This window comes from Argiope bruennichi, chromosome 9, assembly GCF_947563725.1.
Source record: "Argiope bruennichi chromosome 9, qqArgBrue1.1, whole genome shotgun sequence".
Lineage (NCBI taxonomy): Eukaryota > Metazoa > Arthropoda > Arachnida > Araneae > Araneidae > Argiope > Argiope bruennichi.
The window spans coordinates 122009646-122035721 of record NC_079159.1 but is presented as its reverse complement, the minus strand read 5'-3'; the positions used below and the strand labels follow the sequence as shown (position 1 = coordinate 122035721).

The window sequence follows — 26076 nt, the reverse complement described above, 5'->3', positions numbered from 1 at the left end:
AAAAATTTAGTCAAGAATACCCTTTTAAACTAAAATTGAATTATTTTTGGAATATTAAAAAAAGAATTTCTAGATTTGCAATGAATATATAGCAATATTTTTGTCATCTAACTTTTTTCGTAAATAAATGCCAACATTTCAAAATATTAAAAACGTATTCGTTTTTTCGGGAAGAAGTTGTATGATTTTACTTATAATTCCGAAAAATTTCAATTAAATCAGTCCTTAAGAAGATGGCACTTTATTCCGGAACTTGAATCAAAAATTGAAGTGTCAAACCGCGAAGAATCTGGCATAGTTGCTTGACGACCATGGTTGTTCGGCCATTTTGCCGATCTTGTCTAGATCTTAAGACTATTGCATTCCTTCATCTTCTTTAAATGTTGTGTAAATGTAAACAAAGTAAAAGATTTTATTACTAAAACGTGAGTATACGTTTTATTTAATTCATAATATGACTTACGATTGCTACCAAATATATCTATCTTGTGAGAAATTCAGCACAAAGAAAGCATTATTGAAATGTCATTTTTGTTGAAACCGGCTGTACTGTGCTTTTCATAATTTTTCTGGTTTCTATTTCAGCATTTTCTCTTTATTGATAGCAAGCTTTAATATGTATTTCTAGATAAATTTCTGTTTACATCCTTAATACTGAAAATACGTAGTGTGGGTGCTGGAGGGTGTGGGTCATTTTTTTTTTTCTTCACTTTAATATTCATGAGCTAACTGGTTTTTGTGAACCTTTTAGCGTAAAAATATGAGAATATATATGAAAACTGACCATTAGATATGTGTAAGCATTGTACTTTCAAAGTTGTTTGGAATTCTTTTTATGTTTACCATTGATTATCTGCTGATTGTGGAATCGTCAACGTGACTACTAAAATAAAAACAAGGAAAGCTGACCACATTTGCAATTATTGCTCAACCATTGTTTAATCAAATGTATTAATTTATTCGAATCGATTGGCATGTAAGAAAAGTATGTGAAAATGAGCCAAATTTAATTTTGTTGTATGTAATTTAATTTTGTTCGATTTTCATGATTAAATTTTATAAAGCATTTGTAATCAATATACTGTAGTTGAAAGTAAATGAGTTTGCACAAAACAGTTGGGAATATTCTCCAGCTTGTTAACTTCTCATTGTTTGAGATTTTGATTATTAATTATGGGAAATAAAAAGGAATACTGCCACTATTTTATTCTAAAGAATTAAATATTTGAATGTAATACCAACTGAATTTCTTAGATTAATAAGTAGAACCTTGACCTGGGACTTTGTGCTGCTTTAAAACATGCAACTTTTTTTATCATTTTTTCAGATACATAATAAAATTTTCGAATAAATTCTTCGATATGAATGATATCTATTTGAATATGTATTAGTATTTTCTGTTCAAAATAAATTTGCAATTTGTTAGTTTATATTTTCTTCATTTAAAATATTTAGACTATTGGATCAGAACTCATTAAATTTACCTCAATGTTTTCTTTTGATTTGTTGCAGAATTTTCAAGTAAAAAAAAAAAAAAACAAGTGCATGCTGTTGATTCAGTTTTTAACAAATTTTTTGGTAGAAATTTAATTCCAAATCTGCAATGCATAAGGTATACATTAAGATTTGTAATGAGGAGGGGAAGAAAATCTTATCAAATAAACCATTTGAATCCAACCCCTTGGCAGTCTTTCTTGTTTTCTCTTTTTTTTAGATGGATTTATATCTTTGGCATTTGGATGCACATTATTTGCAGTAAACTATTTTTTTAATTTGTAGTATTTTGGTAGTTATTTATGAATAATAGAACAAGCTGACAAAAACTGTTTTGCAAAAGTTTTTTTTTTTTTTTTTTAAATCTTTATATTGTTAAATATTGATGTAAAAGAACCTATTAAAATGTCTGTGGTTAACACTTCAAGTTAGGACTTCAGTTACTTATTTCTGATTTTGTATAAAAATATCAATGATTTATTGTTGCAAAACAATTTACAAAAAGTGTTTTTGAGATAAGGCTTAACAATTATATCTTCTAATAACTATTCTACGTTTTGGATTCTTTTATTTTTCAAGTACTAAAGTATTTCATTTCAAAAACTATTCGTATTATTAGGATGATAGAAATTAAGCTAACGATAATATAGTTAAAATTCTCTCCCCTCATGTCAGATATGAATGTAAAAATTTGTTTATTCTTATATCTAGCATGGGGTAGACAAAATAATAAAATTCATTTACTTTGAATGAGAATGCATGCTTTTCTTTTTAAATTAAATTTGTATTTTATAATTTAATATCTAATTCTGCAGTTTACATAGCACAGATATTAGTCTTATTGAAATACCTTATTTTATTGTTTATCCTTATCCATTCCCTTCTTCATTTCAATTTCAGTAGATAAAACATTTTGTTTAAAATTATAAATATACTGATTATAACTGTTACAATCTGTGATATTTTTTCTTCATTATTAGCATATAAATGTTTCAAATTTTTTTAAGTTTTTCTGTATAACATAAAATTAAAAATTCACTTTAGGTATGAACTATAGTCAATAGTAACTCAGGTCAACAGTGCAGATAAAGTTATGGATTGTATCATTGTGTCTAGATAAAGGATTCTAATGCATTTAAAAATAGCTGCAGTGTTTTGACAGAGTTTAGCTTTAGATATTATCTATTGACATTTTGTATAATAAAATTTTATGTAAAATTGCTTCTGTTTTTAAAGTTTCAAAGGATCAGATGAATAATGGTGTAAATTCACATACTTAAAAAAATTCTCAATCTGTGAGGACCAGCAAAAATAAATAAGTAATTGTTAAAGATAGGAATGTACATGTAGTGTAATACTGTTTTTAAAGTGAGATTTTAATTTCGTTGAGGTTTTTTCTGTATATCTGAAATACCTGGGCCTTATATAGTCAGTCAGCTGTGATTGGTCGTTTTTAGTGTAACTTGAATCTCTTCTAATTATTGTGAAAAAATTATTATTGTCTATTTATTTATAATATTTTGATTGATTTCAAATGCTTGTGAATAAGAAAACAGAACTAAAATAGCTGAAGATGCTTTCGAATGTATTTTTAGAGTTTTATGAAAGTGGCAAATAAAATGAATTGGAACATTGATAGAATTCTGAAATTACAGGAATTTGAATCCTGTTGCTAATTTTTATTCTTTTTTGTTATATTTTTTTAAGCTCTCTAAAGCTTCTCTATTTTAAAGTGTTTCTCCAGTAGCTCTTGATGATCATTTTGGAACTTTTTGGGTTACCTCAATCTTGTAGCCCCTCAGATTGTATCATAAAAAATTTAAAATATTTGAGGAATTTGAACCCATTTGGTTAACTCAAAATGTATATTCAATTTTTTTTCACGGTACTATGAGGCAAAACCCATCCTGTATATAAGCATAGAATAAAATAGAAAGAACAGCATTTTTCCTGTTTATAGTTTGCATCTATTGATCAATTAAAACAAATTTTTAACAAATTATGAAAGGGATTACCTTCCAAGATTTATTTTTAGCTTAAATACCATGTTTGAACTTTTGATTTCCTTTAGTTTCACATTTTTGCATACTGTGATTTAACCTTTTTTATTTTTTTTTTTCAAATTCTAAAAATGCTGATAATTGTGTATGTGTGTGATGATTTGCATTTACAGTGGATAAAAAAAGTATTGGCAATTGCCTATAAATGATCATATTTGCTAACAAAGTATGTTTACAAATTTTATTTTAACATAGCGATTACAGAAGGAGAAAAGACAAACAAATATAACTAAATTTTCATTTAATTATTTTTTTAATCAAAATCTACGAGAAATTCCAAACTTTACATAATAAAAAAAGTATTGGCAAAATTATGAAATTGAGAAAATTATGAGCGAAAACAAAATCGGTATATGTTTTGTACTCTGTATGCATATCTTCTGCATCTATAACAGCTTGTAATCTATTTCTCATAGAGGAAACTAAGGTTTTTGTTGTGCTGTTGGGAATTTTGTGCCACTCTTGCAAGAGTAAACGTTTGAGGTCGTCTTTACTTGAAATTTTATGTTTCCTGATTTCTAGATCCAGCAGGTGCCATAAATTTTCAATTGGATTGATGTCAGGTGATTGAGGTGGGATTTTTAACTGACGAGGAGCATTGTAGAGTAGCCATTCACTGGTGAAATTCGTTGTATGCTTGGGGTCATTGTCTTGTTGAAAAACGAATGATGTTCCCAAGCCGAGATTTTGGGCAATGTTTTTTAAGTTATGGCGCAAAATGTCAATGTATGTACGTGCTGTCATAATACCATCAATAAAATACAGGTTACCAACTCCATTAGCTGCCATATAGCCCCAAACAAAGATGCTGCCTCCACCATGTTTTACAGCAGCAGTTAAATGTTGCTCTTCCAATTCAGTATTTGGCCTCCTCCACACGTATCGTCATCCATCACTGCCGAAAATGTTAAATTTTGATTCGTTGGAAAAAATAACTGTGTTCCAAAACTCTTAGGATAAATCAACGTGGGATTTTGCGAAATTTAACCTCTTTCTCCTATTTATTTGCGAGATGAATGGTTTCTTTCTAGCTGCCCTTCCATAATAACGTCCCTCATGTAAAACATTCCGTACAGTCTGTACGCTGAAAGTCTTTTGCGAAGTGAAAGCAACATCTCTAGCTATCTGGGGTGCACTTATTTTAGGGTTTTTCTTAACCTTGTTAATAATGGCACGTTTTTCTCTTGTAGAAAATATTCGAGGCCGTCCACTTCTAGTTTTATTTTCCGTTGATCCTGTTTCCTTGAACTTTTTTACAACACTTCTGACAGTAAATAAACTTATATTCAACTGCACTCCTATAACACGATAAGTTAAACCTTCATTTCTGAGCCTAATAATCATGTTTTAAACACTAACAACCAACTCCTTCAATTTCGAAGTCATTTTACTGCAGTAATCGCAAAATAATGCATAGACACTTTTGGAGTAGTTTTACAGACTTTACACCGGTAGAGTTTCTTATCAGTCGAAACATGTGACTTCAATGTAACAAAATTTGCATAACAGTTAAAACTTTGCCAATATTTTTTTGACAAGCAAATTTTTGATTTTGAAAGAAAAAATCGTAGAAAATGCAAATTAAAATAAAAGTTTTACTATTTTTATATATCTAAAATGTCTTGTATTTAATTACAACAGCTAAAATTGCATAACATTTTATTTATTTGTCAATATGAATAAATTAAGGCAATTGCCAATACTTTTTTTACCCACTGTATATTTTCATTGATTTGTGAATTTAAATAATTTTTCTTTTGAAGTGTATTTTTTATCAATTAAAAAAAACCGTGCTCCAGTTTAAAACTTATTTAAATGACTGATTTGGGCCATTTTGTATAATTTGTTGTGTGAAATGGCATAGCCTATAAATCGTTATACATTTTATAAAAATATATAGTTTGAGTATTTCAATCATTAAAAATAAATATTTTTAAAAATTCCTTTTTGTTACATATCAGTGATTTCAAAACTGTTTTCTAGATGTTATAAATAATGTAAGTAGTTGGGAAGAAATCAGAATAAAAGATTAATAGAACAGGTCAGAATGTTTAAGAACAGGTTTACTTAAAATTACACTATGAAAAGCATTATTCTTGTTTATTCTGATGGAAAAGTGTGATCTTTTTTTTACACTTGAACAAAATGATATAGAATGGTTTGCATGGTATAGAATGATATAGAATGTTGTTTGATATAGTGTAAAGCTTTTGCAGTTTGCTTGGAACTGAAACGTCAGTCATGAAATTTGAGTCTTTTTTTTATAATATTGAATTGGTGCAATTTGTTAAAAGTTATAATTTTCTGCTGTTTTGGCCAGTAATTATTTTCAGATTTATTTTATAATGATGGACAATTTTTATTTCAGAATTTTGTACTATTAAGCCTTGGTGATTTCAAAACTTTTCAGCTTTTTGATTTGTTCTACCTTTCGTGTGATGCCACTACCTAGTCGAGCTCGAGTTTATGCCGATGTGAATTCTCATAGGCCAAGGGAATACTGGGACTATGAATCTCATGTCGTTGAGTGGGGGTAAGTTGATAAATATACATTTTGATCTTAATTTTTCTCATGATTATAAATATTCTTTGATGCTTTTAGCTTAGAATAAAAATGACTGACAATGTTACTGATCATTTTTTAATATTGTGTTATTTAACAGTAAAGTAGACTTATGTAATTTTTTAAGGATAAATGATTCATAATCATCTATAAATTTTAATTAAAAGTACTTAATGAATCAGCTTTTCTAATTCAAAAATTCATTTGAAACATTTTATATTGATTTGAATGTGCAAGTTGCAGAGTTAAGCAAGAACATAAATTGTTATTAATTTTAAATTAGATTCTATAGATTTAAAATTAGTTTCTGGTTCTATTTCTTTTAAGTAATTTTTTAAAATTTAACCATATAAAATTCAATACTCGTTTATATCATTGTAACCTTAACTATTATGCATATTGTTAGTTGAAATAATGGTTATAATATATTTTTTTCTTTTACTATGTTTATTTTATTTTATATTGTTTGAAACAGCTCAATATGTTTTTCTAATATTTCACGTAAGCCGTGATTTTTGAACATTGAAATAATGAAACTTTCTCTTGCTTTTATTTCTAAGATTTATTTTATAGTAAGCATTATTTATTTTAACAGGAACCAAGATGACTATCAGTTAGTAAGAAAACTTGGAAGAGGAAAATACAGTGAAGTGTTTGAAGCCATTAACATTGCAAATAATGAAAAATGTGTTGTCAAAATATTAAAGGTAAATGGTACTGAAATTCTACATATATATATATATATAAGTAATAAAAGTAAAACCAATTGTCCAATAGCAAAGTCTTTTTTTTTTTTTTTTTTTTTTCATACGCAAGGTCAGGATTTCTAGAAAGGTTGACTGTCTTTCACCAGGCTCCGTTTTCTAGAAAATTGGGGGGGGGGACTACTTATTATACCCTCTTTGTGTAGAAATTCTGGGTTAGAGTTTGCCTTGTACCAATTTCATATGAAAACCCAGTGATTATCTACGCTTTTTTTCCTCCTTTTTATTTTGAGAGATGTTGAAAAATAAAATTTTGACAGAGCTCTAAACTTTAATATCTGAATAATTATGCTATTGTAGTTGCACTGTCCGTAAAGTGTGTCATTTAAAGTTATATATTTGTTTACTTTTACTTGTATTATGATTATACTTGTTATTTGTTTGTTGTGATAAGTTGTAATGCATCAAAATTTTTTGGTATGACTAATTCTTAGTACTATCCTCCTTTGGCAATCATATTGATGTCATTGGCTTTGTCATGCTAACAAATTGAATGATATATTCCCTTTATTAATAAAGATTATTTTAAATCGTGTAAATGTGTAATAATGATGAAGCTTTCTGATTATTTCCGGAGATTGTGAGTCCCCATAAAATTTTGGATAATATTTTGTAGTGGTGGAGAAAATATTATTATAAAGTTGATTTAAAGGAGGACAAATTTTCTAGTTAGTTAGGTAAAAGAGTAAAAATAGTTTTTTGGGGCTTTGCATATCTTTTTTTTAAAAAATCTATTGGTAAATTGTTAATTTGCCATTATGGACTTGTGTAAATCTGCGTTATGAGCATTGATTGTAATATATTCTATACTGTCGAATCAAGACAGTATGCTATATATCATTAAAGAAGATGTAATATATTCTTTATATTATATAGAGTATTATATGGCCGAAGGTTAGGATAAATTTAATGTTGATGATTGGGAATCATGGAAGCAGTAAGTAATGATATGCACTAATATTTTATTTTATTATATTGACTGGAGTTTGAAAATGGCCATTTTAATTTTTTATTTAAAATAAATTAAATGTTGCATAATGACACTTTTAAGTTTTATTAACCCCCAAATCCTTCCAGAAAAATTTCTTACCCAAAAGTATGATCCTCCTCCCCTCCCCCCTTTAAATTTTAGTCTGTATCCACCACTAGATTGGTTAATAATGCTTTCAAAGCAGTAAAATTGACTCGGTTGTTGAATTGCCAGTTCAGTTTTGTATTTTACTATGTCTTTCAGAAATGAAGAGAATAATTGATAATGTATCTAGGAGTCATTAGCTTTCATATAAAATTTAAGAATATTAATGCATTAATTGAGACTAAGTAGATCTTTCATATTTTTCCTGTAGAGAATGTTCAATAAATTAATGTTCTTGAGATTTTTTTAAAAAAAATGAAGTTGTTAAGGGCCAGTGACTTTTGATGACTTATCTAGATATTATGAACTTCTGCATGAGACAAAAATCGCTGTAATTGATGCAGTAGTTGTGGCAGAGAGATTAATTCCTATTTTAAATATATAGCTAATGGACTAATTGTTGGTAATCAAAAATGATTACTCTGTTTTTCAAAAGCATGGAGGAGGTTTTTTTTTCTTTGACTTTTTTAAAAAATCACTTTAAATGAAATTTACTGTTTATTGCTTAGTGGTATTTAAATTTAAGATTAAGAAATTAATGCACTTCAGATATTTAATTAATGTTTTTCTTTCTAAGCCTGTCAAGAAGAAAAAGATAAAAAGAGAAATCAAAATATTGGAAAATCTGAGGGGAGGTCCTAATATTATAGCTCTGCAAGCTGTTGTCAAAGATTTTGTTGTAAGTAATTGGTTAAATATTAAGTTTTGTTTATTATATCAATGCTCTATGTATTGTGATACATTTAAACCACAAACATTTTTTAATTCATTCATCTGGAGGTATCAGTGTGCATTACTGTAACAGTTGATTTTTTAGTATATCGAAATTATTATTTGTGAAATAAGATGTTATTAAATATTATGTATGACTTTTGCATTGAGAGTAAGCTCTCAGATTGACAAATACTTAAGTGAGAGTAGAAAATGTGGACATTTTTAACATACTTCTTACAAATTATTTTCAATTTGTGCGATGTTGATAATTTCAGAATAGTATATTGAAACATTTTAACATATTTACAAACCTGAATTTGATAGTAATTAATAAAATGATAATTTTATAAACCAGCTATAAAGTTAGAAGGGGAAAAAAGTGCTCGCCCTTTCTAATATAAGGGAGGTATAGGACTGTTTTTAAAAGTTCTTACTTTATTTTCAAAAACATTACGGAAAAGAAAAATGACAAAAGCAGTATGTCACTTGTACATTTAAGGTTTATTGTAAAAAAAATCAAATGAAAAATATACCTGTGCACAACTACCTTTATCCACTAAATTTGGTGTTTTTAAATCAATGAGGACATTGTCAGTTCCTTGTGGGATAATAAAGTTTCATCTTTTGTCATAAATAATTTTTAATCTGGTGACCAGCAAATTCCATTCGCTGGCATAAACATATAGTCTTTTTACTAGATTTCTGTCAAATTTTGAACAAAATCCATTCTTATGATTGACATGTGATCTATATCCCTAATCTGTAATTTTCTATTGACTTATGAGAAGAAAAAATCCATTCTAAAGTAGTCTGATTTTCTGAAAGGAGATGAGCGTGTAATTATCAGATGTAAAGAACTAGAGGAATAAAGTTTGGTATGTTGATTTAACATTGAAAGGATAAATGAGTGTAAAAGTTTGAACCAAATCTGTTTTTGAAAATTGACTATTCTGCCTATCTGTATTCTCATGCATGTATATGCTATAGTTCAAAAGCAGCATAACATGGATAAATAAAATCTGATATGTGATCTTACTACTAAAGTTGTAGTTGTGTATCAAATTTTGATTGGTTAAAAAAGAAGTGTCCAAAATACTTGGTGTTCAGTGTACTATTAAGCACAAGAATGCATATGTGTGGAATTCTTAAACTAAAAACATGTTGCATTCAGAGGAAGGGAGGATTATACTGACGCTTATAAGCCCTTATATACAATACCCTTTTTAAGGAATATCGGAGAAAGTTTTGGTATATAACTTCAGCTGCTTTTCAGCGCATGTAATTTTGTGTTGTATCTTTTATAAGTATCTGTGACATTCAGTTCCGAGATATGATTGTCTGCCCAGAAGCTCTAAAGCATACATCTTCTAGTATTATGTATACTGATTAGTGTATTCATAAAATATGGAGAACTATTTATCTGAAACTTAATAACTGAAAATGATTTGTTTGTTTTCTGAGCATTAAACTTATATTGATTCTAGTTGAAAAGTGCAGAATTATATTTTACTATTAAGAATTTTGTGCAAATGAAAGAAAAGCAAAGGGTAAAAAGGAAATACAAGAGAAAGAAAATGAAATGGGATCATTCTGGAGGTTTTAGATGCATCTGAATGAAGTCAATACTTCATAGAAATATCAGAAAAAAATCGGATATCAGGATTGATGGCCATACAGTAAAATAACTTGGATGTCCAAATGTATTAAGTATCACAGCTTAAACATACTTGGCAATCATAAACATGTTATGTACAAGAATTTTACTTGAAATACCCACAGCTAATATTCCCTGTAAATCAACTGATGGCAACTAATGTATAGTAATTTTGCTTGCAAATACTGAATTTTTGAAATTTAATTTAAATTACTTTATTTGATTGAATTAAGTAGATTTGATTTAAATTTATATCTACCAATACAAGGAGGCCAATTGATTGCTGTAACTAATTTAATTATATTTGTGTATATATGCTTGCTCTCGCTTGCCATTTAGAATGTGAGGCTTTTATAAGTTATGAAATGATTTGTTTTATTCAGCAAATTAGTTGTTTTGTGAATAGTTTTTTAAATCTCACGAAAGAGCAATACTTATTTTATGTTACTGTAATATAATCAAAAATTGCACAATTTTTTTAAAAAATACGTTAAAATTGTTTAATTTGTATGTTGCCCTTTTTTTTTTCAATCAATCTTATGACAGATTTTAATTTTATAGTCTAGAACACCTGCATTAATCTTTGAGCATGTGAATAACACAGATTTCAAGGTAAGTAGCAACTTCTGTATATCTGACAGACCCCCCCCCCCCCATTTTTCCGGCATCCAGTAATCCTTTTTTTGGACTGTGTGAAATTATAAGCATTCATTTTTTTTTTTCAGGGTCTGTCAGAGTTTGTTTTTGTCTGTCAAATGATTTAGCCCTTGATGTGAAATTTTTCATTGTATAGTTGCTCTTATTTTTTAAAATTTATAATGTACAAGTTTAGTCTCTTAAATCCTCTTATGTTATGGAGTCTAAAGCAGAGCAATTTTTATGCCTGCTGAATCATGTTTTAGAATTGCAGTGTTTGTCACATTAAAGCCTTTTTGTTCTGTTTTTTCAGCTAAACTGATGAATGGTTTTGTAATTCCACGATCCATTTCATTAAAATAAAGCTATTTTCATATTTTAAGTTTTTATTATAAATTATTATTAAAGTGTTAAAGATGCTTTAATCCTTCATTGTCACTGCATTAATTTAAAATTTGGGCGTTTCTGTTCTCAAAACCTAACTTTTGAAAGTTCTAGATTTCAAAAATTCAAGGTTTTTCACTGACAAAATGCTGAAATTTTGTTTTTAAGAAATTTTTTATTATGAAAGATTAGTAACTTGAAATTATTTTTATATTTTCATTTTGATCTCACTGAATTAATTGTATATTGTTTTAAAATCTGCTCTGAAAGTTACACTTGCTTAAAAATAATATGGAAGAATAAATGTAGGAGAGGGGATGTTTAAGAAGATCATTATTACTGACATCAATGTTTTTGTTTTATTATTTTTAAAATTAATAATTATAACTTTTATTTAATTCATTGGTAAATTCTTTTATTTGATACTCATTTTTTTTAAGTTTAAATTTTATTGATGTCTTATTTTGTTTTTTCATATTTTCTTCTCTTTACATATTATATATCATTGTGTGCTTTGTGTATTATTGTTTGACATTCGGCGTTTTTACCATTTTTTTCTCCCCTGTAGTGCATAATCTCCAATAAATGATGTATTATTATTTATATATATTTTTTTATTTCAGCAATTGTATCAAACACTTACTGACTATGACATTAGGTTTTATTTATATGAGCTGCTAAAGGTAAGAATTAAAAAATAGCCAACATTCTATGAATATTGATAATTTAGGCATTAGAAGTAACTTTTTGATCTTTTGTAGGCTTTAGATTACAGCCACAGTATGGGCATCATGCACCGAGATGTGAAACCACACAATGTTATGATTGATCATGAAAATAGGAAAGTAAGAATTTTTTTCCCCTTTGTCAGCACATATCAGTTTTTGTTTTCAATCTGATATGTAGATATTTATTTTGAGAAGTATCTGGACTTAAAAGTTTTATCTTAATTGTGGTAAATTAGCTTTTGAAGTATAAAGTTTGAGTTTATATGTAAATCATTATTGCAACCTGAAGTTAATCATTATACAAAGCTATAGTTTTAAAATAAAAAACTTCATATAGTTATCTTTTCCTATTTAAAACATTAAAATTAGCATGAATATACAAATTATGGAATTCTTTAAAGACAAATCACAGGGTAGCTTAAAATAGGGAGAGGTACAAATTATGGAATTCTTTAAAGACAAATCACAGGGTAGCTTAAAATAGGGAGAGGATGAAGAAAAAGATTCTTGTTATTCTAATAATCTTTGTAGATTCTAATTGCCCTGTCCCTAGAGAACAATTCGATCCTGAAGAATTTGGATTGTCTGCCAAAGCTTCGTTACTTGTTGCTTGTTTATGGATCTGTAGAATAACAAATATCCTTAATTACAATTTGTTTTTTGTTTTTTCTTTTATTTTGAAATATTAAAAAAAAATTAGATATGCATAGTTCAGTTTTTAAACACTTTTATTGTGTACATTTTATTATGCTTGTTTAAAAATTAATTTTGTTTTTAGTACTTAAAATAAAGTTAAATGGTGTTTATTTGTATGATCTCACAGTCCCATAACGGATATTGATACACGTCTATAATAAATGCATTCTCGCTATTTAGTCTGCAATATATAACAAAGAAAAGCATTTGTTAACTTTATAACATTTTTCATTTATTAAATACTAATTCTAATAAAAATATGGGGCTTAATAGTTCAAAAAAATGTCCAATCCTATTATTTTTAATATTTAAAAAGTTATGATGTCTTTATTTTTATTATTTGCTGTTTTGTTTAAAATTTTCTGCTATGCATTTTTCTTTTCCTTATATGCCATATATTGAAACCAACTTTTTGATTAGTCTGCAATTAAACATTTTGCTTTTTAGTATGCCAATATTTGCTATTTAAAACTATTTATATAAAGCTTAACTTAAAAGACATTTAAAAAAAATTAGATTTTTAAGTTTTGGATGTAAAGAGAGGGCTTATGGTTTGCATTTCCTAAGGGCTCATAAAAGGTTGAATCTTGCCTCGGTCTATCATTTCATAACAAAATGGCGCTTCTCAAAATAGTCCCAAAGCCCTTAATCAAACTGGAAGAAATCTTTGGGATTGATTCTTAATAATCATGACAGCCTGATCAAATGTCAGGCTCAGTGGGCATCAAAATTTAGATTGATATAAAATGGTGGATGAACCATTCTATCATTAAAGATAATCTCTATAGTAAAGAAAGAATGAAATAATTTAATATAAAGTGTTTTATAAAATTGAAAAGCATTTTTTAAATATAAAACTTAAAAGTGTACATATTTAAAAATATAAAAATTCATACTACATATAAGCATGCAATTTAAAAAAAAGTAATCAAGAAAAGTATACAAATATAAATGCCATTGATATACAAAATAATGTCTTGAAATCCAGTTGCAGAATATTGCCTGGGCTAAAATATAAAGAAAAAAAACATAAGAAATTTTTTTTAATGAATTGCTTAATGATTGGATTATTAGTAATTATGTTGCTATCATTGCCTTTTAGCTGCGACTTATTGATTGGGGCTTGGCTGAGTTTTATCATCCTGGTCAGGAATACAATGTGAGAGTTGCATCGCGTTATTTCAAAGGACCTGAACTTTTAGTTGATTATCAGGTAAGATATTTCAATTTCCAAAATTATTAAACATTAATGAGTTATTGCAGAAGGAAATTGAATATTATATGTAAATTAACAAAAAATTTTCTTCCATAGTTTAGAAATGCTTTATATTTTGCATATATTTTGGATATGTGTTAAAGCTGCTTTCGCTATGGAACTGAGATTTCAGTTTATATTGGGTTAATGCAAAAAGGATTACGTAAAAAAATATATAGGACAAAATATTCAAGTTGAAAACAATTTATTTTTGATTGTTTTTTTTTTTTTTTTTTGTATGTTTTGTTGACATTGAAAATATTAAACATATTCCATTTTATTACATATTTTAAAAAGACTTATTTGTTTACAAATTTTTTACTCTGAATATAATTGACTTGAATATGCATTATATCCTCATGCTAAAGTAATCTATCTTGTCAATCCCCTTCTCCACTTAAATCCAGTTACATGACGAATTTGATGGGGGAAGAGGTTCCTTTGCTACATTTGGAGATAATTGTTTCTTTCAAAATAGAAAGTAATCCTTTAAAGATGTGATTTTTTCTTTCCTTAACATAAAGTTATGCACATTTTATCTTGTAATGCTGCTGACAAATTCATCATTCAATGTTTGTTTTTTCAAAATATTAATAATAATCAAAGTAAAATTTGAATTAAATTCATCTTCTTTCCAGTGAATTTTTTAATGGTACCAATGGAAATGCTAACTATTTGACTGCTGCATTTGGTAGGAAGTGTGTCAGGACTAATAATTTATTTATTATTATTTATTTTTTCTTCTTTTCCCAGTTGCAATACTTAATAACATTATATGAAATATTGTCAGTGCTACTCTTGAACAGTTTATTTGAACTAGGCATATGAATAATCAATATGCAAGTTTCAAATTAAAATAGTGTGGTATAAAAGGACAGTCAAATAAAAAAAAAATATTTAAAGATGCATCTAACAAGATGGGAATCAAAGTTTTATAAAGAATTCTGGAAATCTGCTCATCTGATTACATTTCACCCCTTTGAGAAACAAAATCATCCAAAAATGTTGTTCTTGATATCTTGATCTGAACAATATATATGTTATTTTAATATTTGAAGTTAAAGAAAATTGAATTCTCTTTTTGTCTTTATAGATGTATGACTACTCCCTAGATATGTGGAGTCTAGGATGCATGCTAGCCAGTATGATTTTCAGAAAAGAGCCATTCTTCCATGGACATGACAACTATGATCAAGTAGGTATTGAATTTACTCATAAATAATGTACGCCATGAATATTAAGACTTGTTATTGTCGTAGTTTTTGCTTACTCTGCTAAAATTATTTTGCCATATTTCCAGCCCCCCCCCCCCCCCCCAATGTATTTTTTTCTGGAAGTGATGGTGTTAATTTGGGTATGGCATTCTTATGAACACATATGTTTAAATATATTAGGACACTGAATAAGTTTTCTGTCAGTACTGTATGTTTGTAGTTTAGAGATGGTTAAACGTCTATATAGATGCACTTTAACCAAGCTTGAAATTCTGTGTGTCATTTGATCAAAGTATGAATGATTAAAAAAAAATGTAGGATATTTTGCTTTATTCAGACATCTGATGCTGTAGCACACATAATTCTTTTTGAGTAACTGCACTTCATTAATTTGGAAACTTTTAAAATAATACTTTTGAGAATGCCTTTTTCTTTTATGTGCCAAAAAAGTTTGAGGAAGAATTGGAGGTCCTGCTTCTGAAAAACTCAAATCAGATCTGAGTTGAACTTGCAGAATTATTTGAAATTAATTGCACAAAAATTTCAAGAAATTTGAAAGCATTTAAAAATTTATTCAAAAACAGTGTCATTGGAATTTATGCCAATTGAAACTGAGCCATGTTAAATAATATCTTTTCATGTCCTTAGACAGTAGGAAAGGTGTTTTTTGTATAACGATTGGCTGTGAAAAATGAATTTACTACAGTAGCCCTAAGTATTAAATATCATGTCGTAAGTTGTATTGTTTTTGGTGAAACTGAATATCCATGATTGTTGACCAACAATAGGTCAATTGGCAGATTTATGACGATATCTGTAAAGGCCATGCTGAATATCCATGATTCCATCCTGTTATGCCCTGACTTGTGCACATCTGGAGATAGGCCCACTTTCCCCTCTCTTGTTGTTTTCCGGGGGTTCTTTAATGTCTGTTCAGTTACAACAATTTGCAGTAAGCTCTGGGTCACGTCTACTGGCGGGATTGAACCAACAATAGGTCAATTGGCAGATTTATGACGATATCTGTAAAGGCCATGCACGGGCTGTCGGACCTCAGCTTTACAGATATTTACTTGGTAGTTTGAGTGTTAAGACTTTCAGATGTAAGCTGAAGGTTGTATGAAAAATTATGTGGTATATTTATTTGTGTTTCTGGTAAGATACATAAAGTGCATGCTTGTTGTTCATTGAAGGTGGGGGGGGGGTTGCAACTGATAGAATTATAGATTCCTTAGCATTAATTTGTAAACATGAATATCAACTTCTTATCTGAGAAGTTAACCAGACTGATTATACTTGTTTTCATCTTAATAATTTAAGCTATTCATGGTCAATTTTTGACCATTACTTTCTGAAAAATTGCTGTATAAAATGAAGAAGATTAAATTCACATTTCATTTTTTTAAGCGTATATATAAATTTTTTATTTTGTTGTAACTAAGTGTTTTTTTATTCGTCCTTTGCAGTTAGTCCGGATTGTCAAAGTACTGGGAACAGAAGAACTGTATGAGTACCTTGATAAATATCAAATAGTTCTTGACAGCAGATTTAATGATATCCTAGGAAGGTAAGTAAAGACATGCAATGATAGCTTATTGTGTATTAAACAGTTAAAATATAGTTTCAGTTTTGAAAAATATATGTTTCTATTCTTTCAAGTCTTTAATTTTTAGAAAAATGTTCTAAGAGGTTATTGAGACAAATTTTATTTCTACTTAATTAACAAGATGAAGGTTCTTAAATGATATGGCTGATGGCAAAATATTATTTCCCTGCCTGTAAAAAGCTCAATTTTATGCCTTTCTTCGATTTATTTTTGCTTTGGTTTTGCATGTAATTTAATTTTTAAATTTTCAGTGAGTAAATTAGAGGCAGGTACCTATTTTGTTGTTTTTAAAGATATTTCTTATTTTCTTTCTGTAAAAATTATTCAAAATTATTGCAAATAATAAGGGATAACTTCATTTGTGAATTCATAATATATAATTTGAATAAAATGAAATATTTTTGCTTTTTTTATGAGTATAAATGTTTCAAATTCCTGTAATGTATTTTTTGGGCAGGGAGCCATAATTTGTTTCTGAAGCACCAAATATTCATTATATATTTGGCCATTAGAAATGTTTTGGTTTTCAGGCATTCCCGCAAACGGTGGGAGCGTTTTGTCCACAGCGATAATCAACATTTGGTGACTCCTGAAGCTTTGGACTTTTTGGATAAGCTCTTGCGATATGACCATCAGGAGAGGCTCACTGCACGCGAGGCTATGGAACATCCTTACTTCTGTAAGTTATTTTATCGTGTGTATTCTAATTCTGCATATAAAAGAAAAAGGGATTATTGTTAAATACTCCAATTGTCATACTCTTTAAATAATTTTTTAGAATTTTGATCTAGAAAAATCTGAAAGATAGGAAATGGTTGAAGAATTTAACAGTATATATAGTCATGAAAATTACATTTTAAAAATAAATTTAAAGAAACTTGAAATCTTATGTTAATTAAAGTATGATATAGATTCCTAATTACGACTTAAAATTTTCATTAATAAACCTACATATTAAAAGTTTGTTAAAGCTGTTTCTATAAGTGAGTTTTCAAAAGAAAATTTGCAGTGAATATTGATTATAAAAAAATTGAGTTCAAGCCATTAAGTATTAAATATTAAAAAAGATATAATTTTTTAATTGAATTAAAACACAAAGAAAAAATCATTTATATAAAAAAAATTTCACATTTTAATGTTTAAAATTTTATGATAGCACTATTTGATCTATAGATACCAGTATGATTTCTAGATGCCTCCCTCAAAGCACACATACTCTTTTTACCACGAATGAAAGTACTAAAAAGTAAAGACCTTTTGATTGGTCTATTATCTGATTTGCAATGGAAACAAGAGAAATATTTAAAAATCAAACTCATTTCTAAATATACCTTGTAACATATCATAAAGTGCTCTCTTAGTTATAATTTTGTCTTCTGTCTGCTATGAAGTAAAGAATAGAATCTTTTTCTGTATGATTTATTTTACTTAAGATAGTAAATATTGTATGTTTTAAAATTTACCTTAGAAAAACTTAACTATGCATATTAGCTGAAAGAAATTGGATTTCACTGGAGGGTAGGGGAAGGTATTCTTTTCATGCAATGCAAAAGGAACATAATATTCAAACAGTTACTCTCAAATTATCTTGACTAAATCTGAGAATGAAAGATGTGATTGATGTTGAAGAATTTGGCATGAAATCTATCATACTATATATTCAACAATTAAATAAAGAATGTCAAATTCATTTTTTATAGCAGCCAATATACTTTGTTACTTGATCAAAAATTACCCACTAACTAATGGTATCCAGAAATTAAGTAATGTTTAAGGAATTAAAAAAGAAAAAGAATAAATTATTATTAGACGAGCACTTTTATTGCATAATGAAATATAATATAAGCTATTTTTCAACATAGTTGCCTTCATTATTAAAGCATTTATCTTAGCTTGAGCTTTAGCATGTGCTCTTGTCATAGAAAGACGCTGTCTGTGATGGTGAAGAAGTGAACAGGAAATGGATTGGCAGTATCATAATGATGAATCTTTGAGTCTCTTTAATCTTATGTTAAACTTTTGTAAACAAATCATCAATCAGAAATTCCTTCCCACTTTTTCCATCATATTCATTTTCACATCATTCATTGGTCCTTCACACCCCACCTCCTTATTATTATCGAATCATTCATCACACTCTCTATTCCTTAATTTCAATCTGTTTTGTGATATAATGCCATTCCATAGTCCTGTTATTGCAGATTTTATAATTACCATACAGTGGGTTGATACATTGGAATATGATTTGATTGAAATAATTGTGGTTTGAAAAAGATTTAAATTGTCTATATAAATTAAGTAACTATAATAACATGAGTGTTTTGAAATTTTGGTTTTCTTTTCTTTTTTATCCTTAAAAGAGATTTTGATAAGATTTATTAGATAAAATTCATGGGAACTTGTGATATAAAATGAAAATAAATTTATCATGGAATGAGTGTTTATGGGATTAATTAACACATTATATTGCTTAGGAATTTGGTGCTGAAGTTATGAAAACACAATTTTGTTCTTAAGTTTTGTTCTGAGCTCAAGTAAGCAGTTTGAGTGCATGGTGATAATATCATTTGCATTAGAAATTCTTATGATGAATAATATTTTATAATGCAAATTCTGATCCAAATTTATAAATGTAATGGATTCATTGTATATCAAATATCTGAATTTGATTCAAGTTTTGAGTAATATATATAGCTGTTAATACTTTTTGTATTTAATTCCTGATTTTAAGAAATGGGTAATAGAATAATACATTTATGCATAACATTTTTTTAAAATTGTAGTCTGCATAAGCTAGTAAATTATTACAGTGGTAGGTGCATTCATTCATTTGATGTATTTCTTCATATTATGGATTTCTTTAAATAATATTCATTTTTTATCCTATTAAAAATAGTATTTTCAAATTCTCAGTAAGTTGGTATTATTATTTTGAATCTTCTAAAAATTTAAGCTGTATCTTCACTTACATTTGCAAATATTTGGCAGCTTTAAATGTGATCATCCTAATTATTAAATAGACATTTAAATTTTAGTAGAATAGATAGCTTGAATACAAATATAAATTAATACTTATATAATAAAATACAAAAATAATGTATCGGAACTCTTTAGACATCTTAAATTGGAGGCTTTTTGAATGGTGGGCCATGTTGAAAATTTTGATACATATATTTATATTTTCTTATGGGGAGGGGGGGGGGGCTTTTGCTTTGATACAATGCACTGTTCCTGCAATTATTATTCTCAAATAGGTTTATTGATACAGCATTAAACTAGACAAGTGTTTTGGGAAAAAAAAATACATAAAGGAATTCTAAATGAAATATAATTTAATGGTTATGTATATCTGAAATAATTCTCATTTTAACTGATATAGTAAAAAGTACTATTATGACATTTTGATGTTCCTAATAAAATATCCCAGTCTTTTTTTTTTGTGTGTGTGTGTGTGTGTGTTAAATCTATACCTTGTTGCATAACTGATACATCTTATTTTCTTGGAACAATTGTCATAAAAGCTTTTAAGTTTCTGGTTCATTAAATACATAATTGATAATATATTGCTGAGGCACTTTTGAACAAAATTTGGTGGGATTTAAGATAGTGTACTTTTAATGGTGAAATGAAATTTATTTTGAAACAGTGACATTTTAAGGATGTTTACTTTTATTATCAGAAATATAGTAAATATAGAAATAAGTCTCCTCCAATTTATATTATTCAAAACTTTAATACTTGTTGCTGTTTTTTTTTTTGTCCTGATGCTATTTTATAACAGAATTGAATGAAGTGTTAGCATGAGTTAGGAAGTATGTTTTTTTTTAAAATGTATTTATTGAAATAGTAATTTTTTAACCATTATTTAATTCTTTTTGCAAAAAGCTAAGATTATTTTTGTGAAAAAGGAAATGCTTCCATATGGCTCTTATGTAATTGATTAAAGCCAGTGGAATATTTCCCATTACTAGAGTTTAATTGTATTACTACAGGTTAATGGATTTTATATGTTTAATATTTTGAAACTGATTTCATATGGTATAATTTGACATTAACATTTTTTTGAAGATTTTCTTTTTAAATATTAATTATTTGAAATATATTTGAACAATTAAAGGAAGGAGAACAAGCTAAATATTTAAGATGTATTTAATGTGATTAATTGTATTAATATATCTACTTCAAAAAAACCATCAATGTTTCTTCTTCCTTTTGTCTGTATAAATAGTGAGCCATGCTATTATACGAAACTTTAAATGCTAAGAGATCGTCGATTCTTGGCTGAAGAAATCTCCTGCATGGATTTTTATCCCTATTTTCAAGTATTATTCTAATGTTTTAATCAATAAAAAAAATCCTTTTTAGATTTTTTTTAAAGTTAACACAAGCTTATAATTAAATTGACAATACATTGTCTTAATAAGCTTACTATTTTGTTGTCTGCATGGGCGAGTCTGTTAACAAATCCCCTTAGATGTAAGCCAGAAGTGTGGATATATTAATTCCGGTTGGTTTGTTTCTTGCAGATAACATTGTTAAAGATCAACAGACTAGATTTGTGGAGGCCCAACGCTTGACAGGTCACAGTAATTCCCCTCCACCAGTTGTAACTTCTGTTGGTAAGCAGGCCTCGAGTATATTTATCCAAATTTAAATTTTTATTTTAATTTAAAGTGCACATTTTAGTTATTAAAATTTCACATAAAGGCCTCATTTACCTTTTTTTTTTTTAATACAGAGTCAGATTTATTAGATATAATAAATATTTTACTAAAGATGTAATTGAGAAATTTTGATGGACTTAATTAACTTTTTACAACATAATTGCTTATAAGTTTTAATTTTTATTACTGGACTTACTTATTTCTGGATGCAAATTATTTAAATATTAAGAACTTTGTCCACATCATTGTCTAATTTTGATTTTCTACAGAGATCATTTTAATATCATTATTTAATCTTTAGCTGCATAAAAACATGATGCATTCAGTTGTTTTGATTCACAACCTAAAGGCTCAAATTCTTTTATTAAATTTACCTTGTTTAATTTTGTACTTTCTCCTGTGACTGATATAGAATTTAATTAATCATGGTTATAATAATGGAAGCCTTGTGCTGTTTATTAAAATATTTATATTGCTTATTCTGTTGGTAGTATAGTCTTCTGTTTGGAAATAATAGAAAAGTGTGGTCATTTTCGAAAAGTTTTTTCCCTCCCCTCCCCCCTTTTCCTTGCATAATTTAAAATGCTGGGTTTTTTTTCCCCCTTCATGTTTATTGCATTTGTTATTTTGTAACTAAATTTTATTAGTTTTTTTAAAGTGTGGTTTCTAGTAGTATATGAAATTTCATTTTAACTTTACAAATAATGAATATATTTATAAATATCTTATGATTAATAATTAAGATACTAGTAAATATCCAATATAAAATGTTTTTTTAAATATAAGTTAATAAAATGAGCTAAACATTCAAAATCCTGAAGTTATTAAAAATAGTTTTTAAAAAAATATTATCCTTTCAATTCCTACTATCTATAAACAATGTTTACATATTTGGTCTATAGTAATATCCACTGTTTATAATATTTTGTTTGCATATATTACTTTATTTTGCTGTACTACCATGTGAATATTTAAAAAATGAAAATATCAGTTCTTTCCTTTCAAACCAATTTGTGCTTCAGCGGAGCATTAAGAAAGACAGGGAAAAAGGGGGGGGGGACAATTTCATTGTTGAATCTCTTTCCTGTACTTTTGCAAGCAGATGTCATAGAGCAAAAATTAACAATTAAATGTTTGCCTTCCCAGGCAATTGTTCAAACTTGTGTGTTAAAAAGAAAACTCTTTAATCTAATTTGTGGATATAATAATATGCAATTTCTTTTCTGTAGAAGTGAATGAGAGGGCAGGAAACTTTCTTCAAAATGGAAAGTTTTCTGCCAAAATGAAATTTTTTTTAAGGGAAGGGTTTTATATACCAATTTGTAGTCTCAAAGTGTAACATACTTTTCTTGTTTTCCTAGCCAATGCTGCGCTGAATTCCAGCACCATCACTGGTATGCCAACATCACCCATCTCCTCTCCAAGCATCACAGCACTGCCTAACACGGCACCTGCCCAGTCTTAGATGATTTTTCCTTTGTTTTGTTTCAGACTCAGCAACACATTCATCGTTTATTTAAAAATTTTCTCATATAAGGAATAAAGAAAAGAAACCCCCCCTCCAACCATGGTCGGCAATTGTGCTCTCCGTTGTGACAGAACACGGGTAATTGACGGACCAGCAGCCTTCTGGACTTTACATTAAAGATGTCTTTCGTGGACTTTCTTAAATGTTTATTTAAAAAGAGTCATTTGTTCACCTTTACTGCAGCTCTCCTTCTGACCAATAGATATGTCTGTAAGAAAATTACAGTTCACTTATTAGTTCTGGAAAAAAAGCATCTAATGTATCTTTGTTTGCTTTTCGACATCTTTCTTCCTTCTGTTAGTAATTATTCATAGTGAGGTAAGAACTAATAGTAAACTACCCAGCTGGAAATCATATCTCTCTACAGCCACTAGAAAAAAAAAATAAAACAATTGTGTATTTTTAACTCGATCAATACTTTCCATTTGTAATAAATTTTTTGGAGAAAAGGAAGTTTGGTTTGATTTTATAAAATTTTATTCTTATTGATTAGATTCGGTTTTGTGCAACAATGTATGTAGCAATAAATCATTGATGCCGGACATTTTTTTCCTCAGAAAACTGTAGATTGTTTAAAGTATGTGTTCATCTGTAAGTGATGAAAATAAAAGTAACATTTTGAAGAAAACAAATTGTGAAATATCTCTTTAAGTTGTATAATTTTTTTAAACATTTGTTTTTATAAACGTTTTTTTTTTTTTTTTTTTTTTTTTAATCTTCATCTCAATGGTCATTTTATTATATTAGAAATGAAGTATTTGAATCTTGTGAATATTATTCCCATCCTTATGGTCATAAAATGAACATACATTACAAAAGGTCCCAAAGTGCTTCATTTGTTGATTATAAATCAAATGAAAGCTTAAAAGTTTCTTTTTCTGTATTACCAAGATCTTTTATTTGTATTGATGAAATTGTGTTTCTTCCAAACTGAGTGAAAAAATAATTGTTTTAAATTGTAGAATACTTTAACTCTCGTTAACTATGCATATTTTTACCATGTATTTGTCTATTATAAATAAATACATCTTCTGGGTAATGTGTTTAACCTAAATATTTATAAAATTAATATTTCTAGTTGAATATTTAATACTTAACTTCACTGTTTGCTCAACTTTTCTAACTAACATTGTTCATTTTAATTAATCCAAGTTCTAAGCAATCATATACATTTTGGGGTTGGGGGGGGCATTCAGGGAAAGATCACTGGATCATAGTGATAGTATTAGTTTGTTTCATATTTCAGTAGCATTAAATCAAATTTATAGTTATGTTTTTGGAATGTGTCACAGGTACCATTCTTTATAGAAATCATTTTATTGATAGGAATTTCTAGATTACAATTCTGGTTACCTTATGAGTAAAAGATGATACATTAAAACTTCAGTGTGGAAACATTTTTGTGGATAATGGTAAAATCATATTTTCTCCGATCCTGATATTTATCATTTCCAAATTATATTCTTAAAATATGTATTTTTGTAACACAGTTAGAATATTTTGTGTGATATACATCATTTCATACTCTAATAAATATAAATACAATGCTTTGCAGTGAAATAAAATATTGTCTGGCTAATTTCTAAATTCTTTTTTTTTTTTTTTTTTCCCTCAAGTAGTGAAAATATTTTTTTCAAAAATTGTTACTATTTGTGATCCATAGTTTATATAAATATAGTAAGAGGGAAGCAAACAAAGAATTATGTAATGAAATTTATAAAAATAATTATCTTTATTGGATGAAGTTTAAAGAACATTTTAAGTTCAATGTGATTTCTCTTAATTATATTGATTATTTGACTCTTTTACTGAATATTCAGCCTGGCCAAATGCTGAATATATATAATATATACAGCCAAATAATTTTTAAAAATATGTTTAATAGAGACTAAATCCTAGAGTTAGCCTAATTTTAGTGCTTTTTTTTTTATTTAAAGAATCTCTTTACACCTATTCAAAATTTTAATTAAAGAGTATATAACTGTCTTCACTAGTGTTAATATAATTCATCCTTTTGAAAGGCTTAAATGAGGGTTTAAAACAATTTTAGGTTAAATGTTCTTTTGTTTAATTTCATATATAATTTCAGCTTCAGATAATAAACATTGTATAGACTGGGCTTATAGGAGTTGAAACATATTTTATTGATAAGTTTGGAAATTTTCTGCTTTTTTAAGTATAAGTGGGTTCAGGAAATGCTGTTATTTTTTGTTTTGAAAAATTTGCATAAAAACTGTTCTTTCTCCATATTGGCACCTATACCTTCTATGCTTTCAATTTGCTGTGCTTGCCCCAACAAAGAAATATAGAGGACAAGTAGCTGCAATTGACATACTAAATCATAAGTTTATTACATTTAGAATACACTTCCTTTAGAAACCCTGCAATTTCGGATATACCCAGTCCTTTCTTGGAACATAAAATCATTGGTATCAAATCTTACCTGCTTGGTTTTACAGCCTTTATATGTATATATAATCATTATTGGTCATGTTCATTACCTTAAAAGAAAATGATTGATTTGATGAAAATTCATTATTAATAATACGTTTCTTTCATTTCTATTCAATGCATTGAAACAAAACTAGATTATCTCCAATAATATGCAAATATTTCAAGGTTTGTAATTGCAGGGTTTTGGCATTTTAAAATAAGATAAAGATTTTTGTTACATTCATTGTTTCTCGAGTTAATTGCTTTGTAAAAATAGCTTTTTCTTCAGCTTAGTCAGCACGTGCGGCATAGTCATAATATAAATGTAGTCTTGTTGATTTGTATTGAAGTACAAAAAAAAAAAAAGTGTTGTCACAGTTCTGGGCTATATATGAGAATGCAACTTGCATATATTCCAGAAAATATTCTCGTATGCAAATGCATCATAATGAACTATTAATCATAAATTTCCATTGAATTAATAAAATTATCTTGTTAATACCGTTTAAACATTTTTTTTCTTTGTTATTCCTATCTTGTTAGTTATG

The 26076-nt window shown here is 27.7% G+C and overlaps 1 protein-coding gene across 2 annotated transcripts; it reads left to right on the top strand.

The window, feature by feature from the left end:
• Positions 1-267: 267 nt before the first annotated feature.
• On the top strand, positions 268-23548 carry LOC129985158 (casein kinase II subunit alpha). Of its 2 annotated transcripts, XM_056095081.1 has the most exons (13): positions 268-425; positions 5923-6087; positions 6713-6824; positions 8594-8695; positions 10946-10996; positions 12028-12087; positions 12166-12249; positions 13931-14041; positions 15177-15278; positions 16764-16864; positions 17434-17582; positions 21430-21522; positions 22929-23548. In XM_056095081.1, exons 2-13 carry the CDS (start codon positions 5993-5995, stop codon positions 23030-23032), a joined length of 1164 nt encoding a protein of 387 aa, XP_055951056.1. In that variant the 5' UTR covers positions 268-425; positions 5923-5992; the 3' UTR covers positions 23033-23548. The 2 variants fall into 2 exon arrangements, with proteins under 2 accessions (XP_055951056.1, XP_055951057.1); XM_056095082.1 differs by lacking the exon at positions 21430-21522.
• Positions 23549-26076: the final 2528 nt, after the last annotated feature.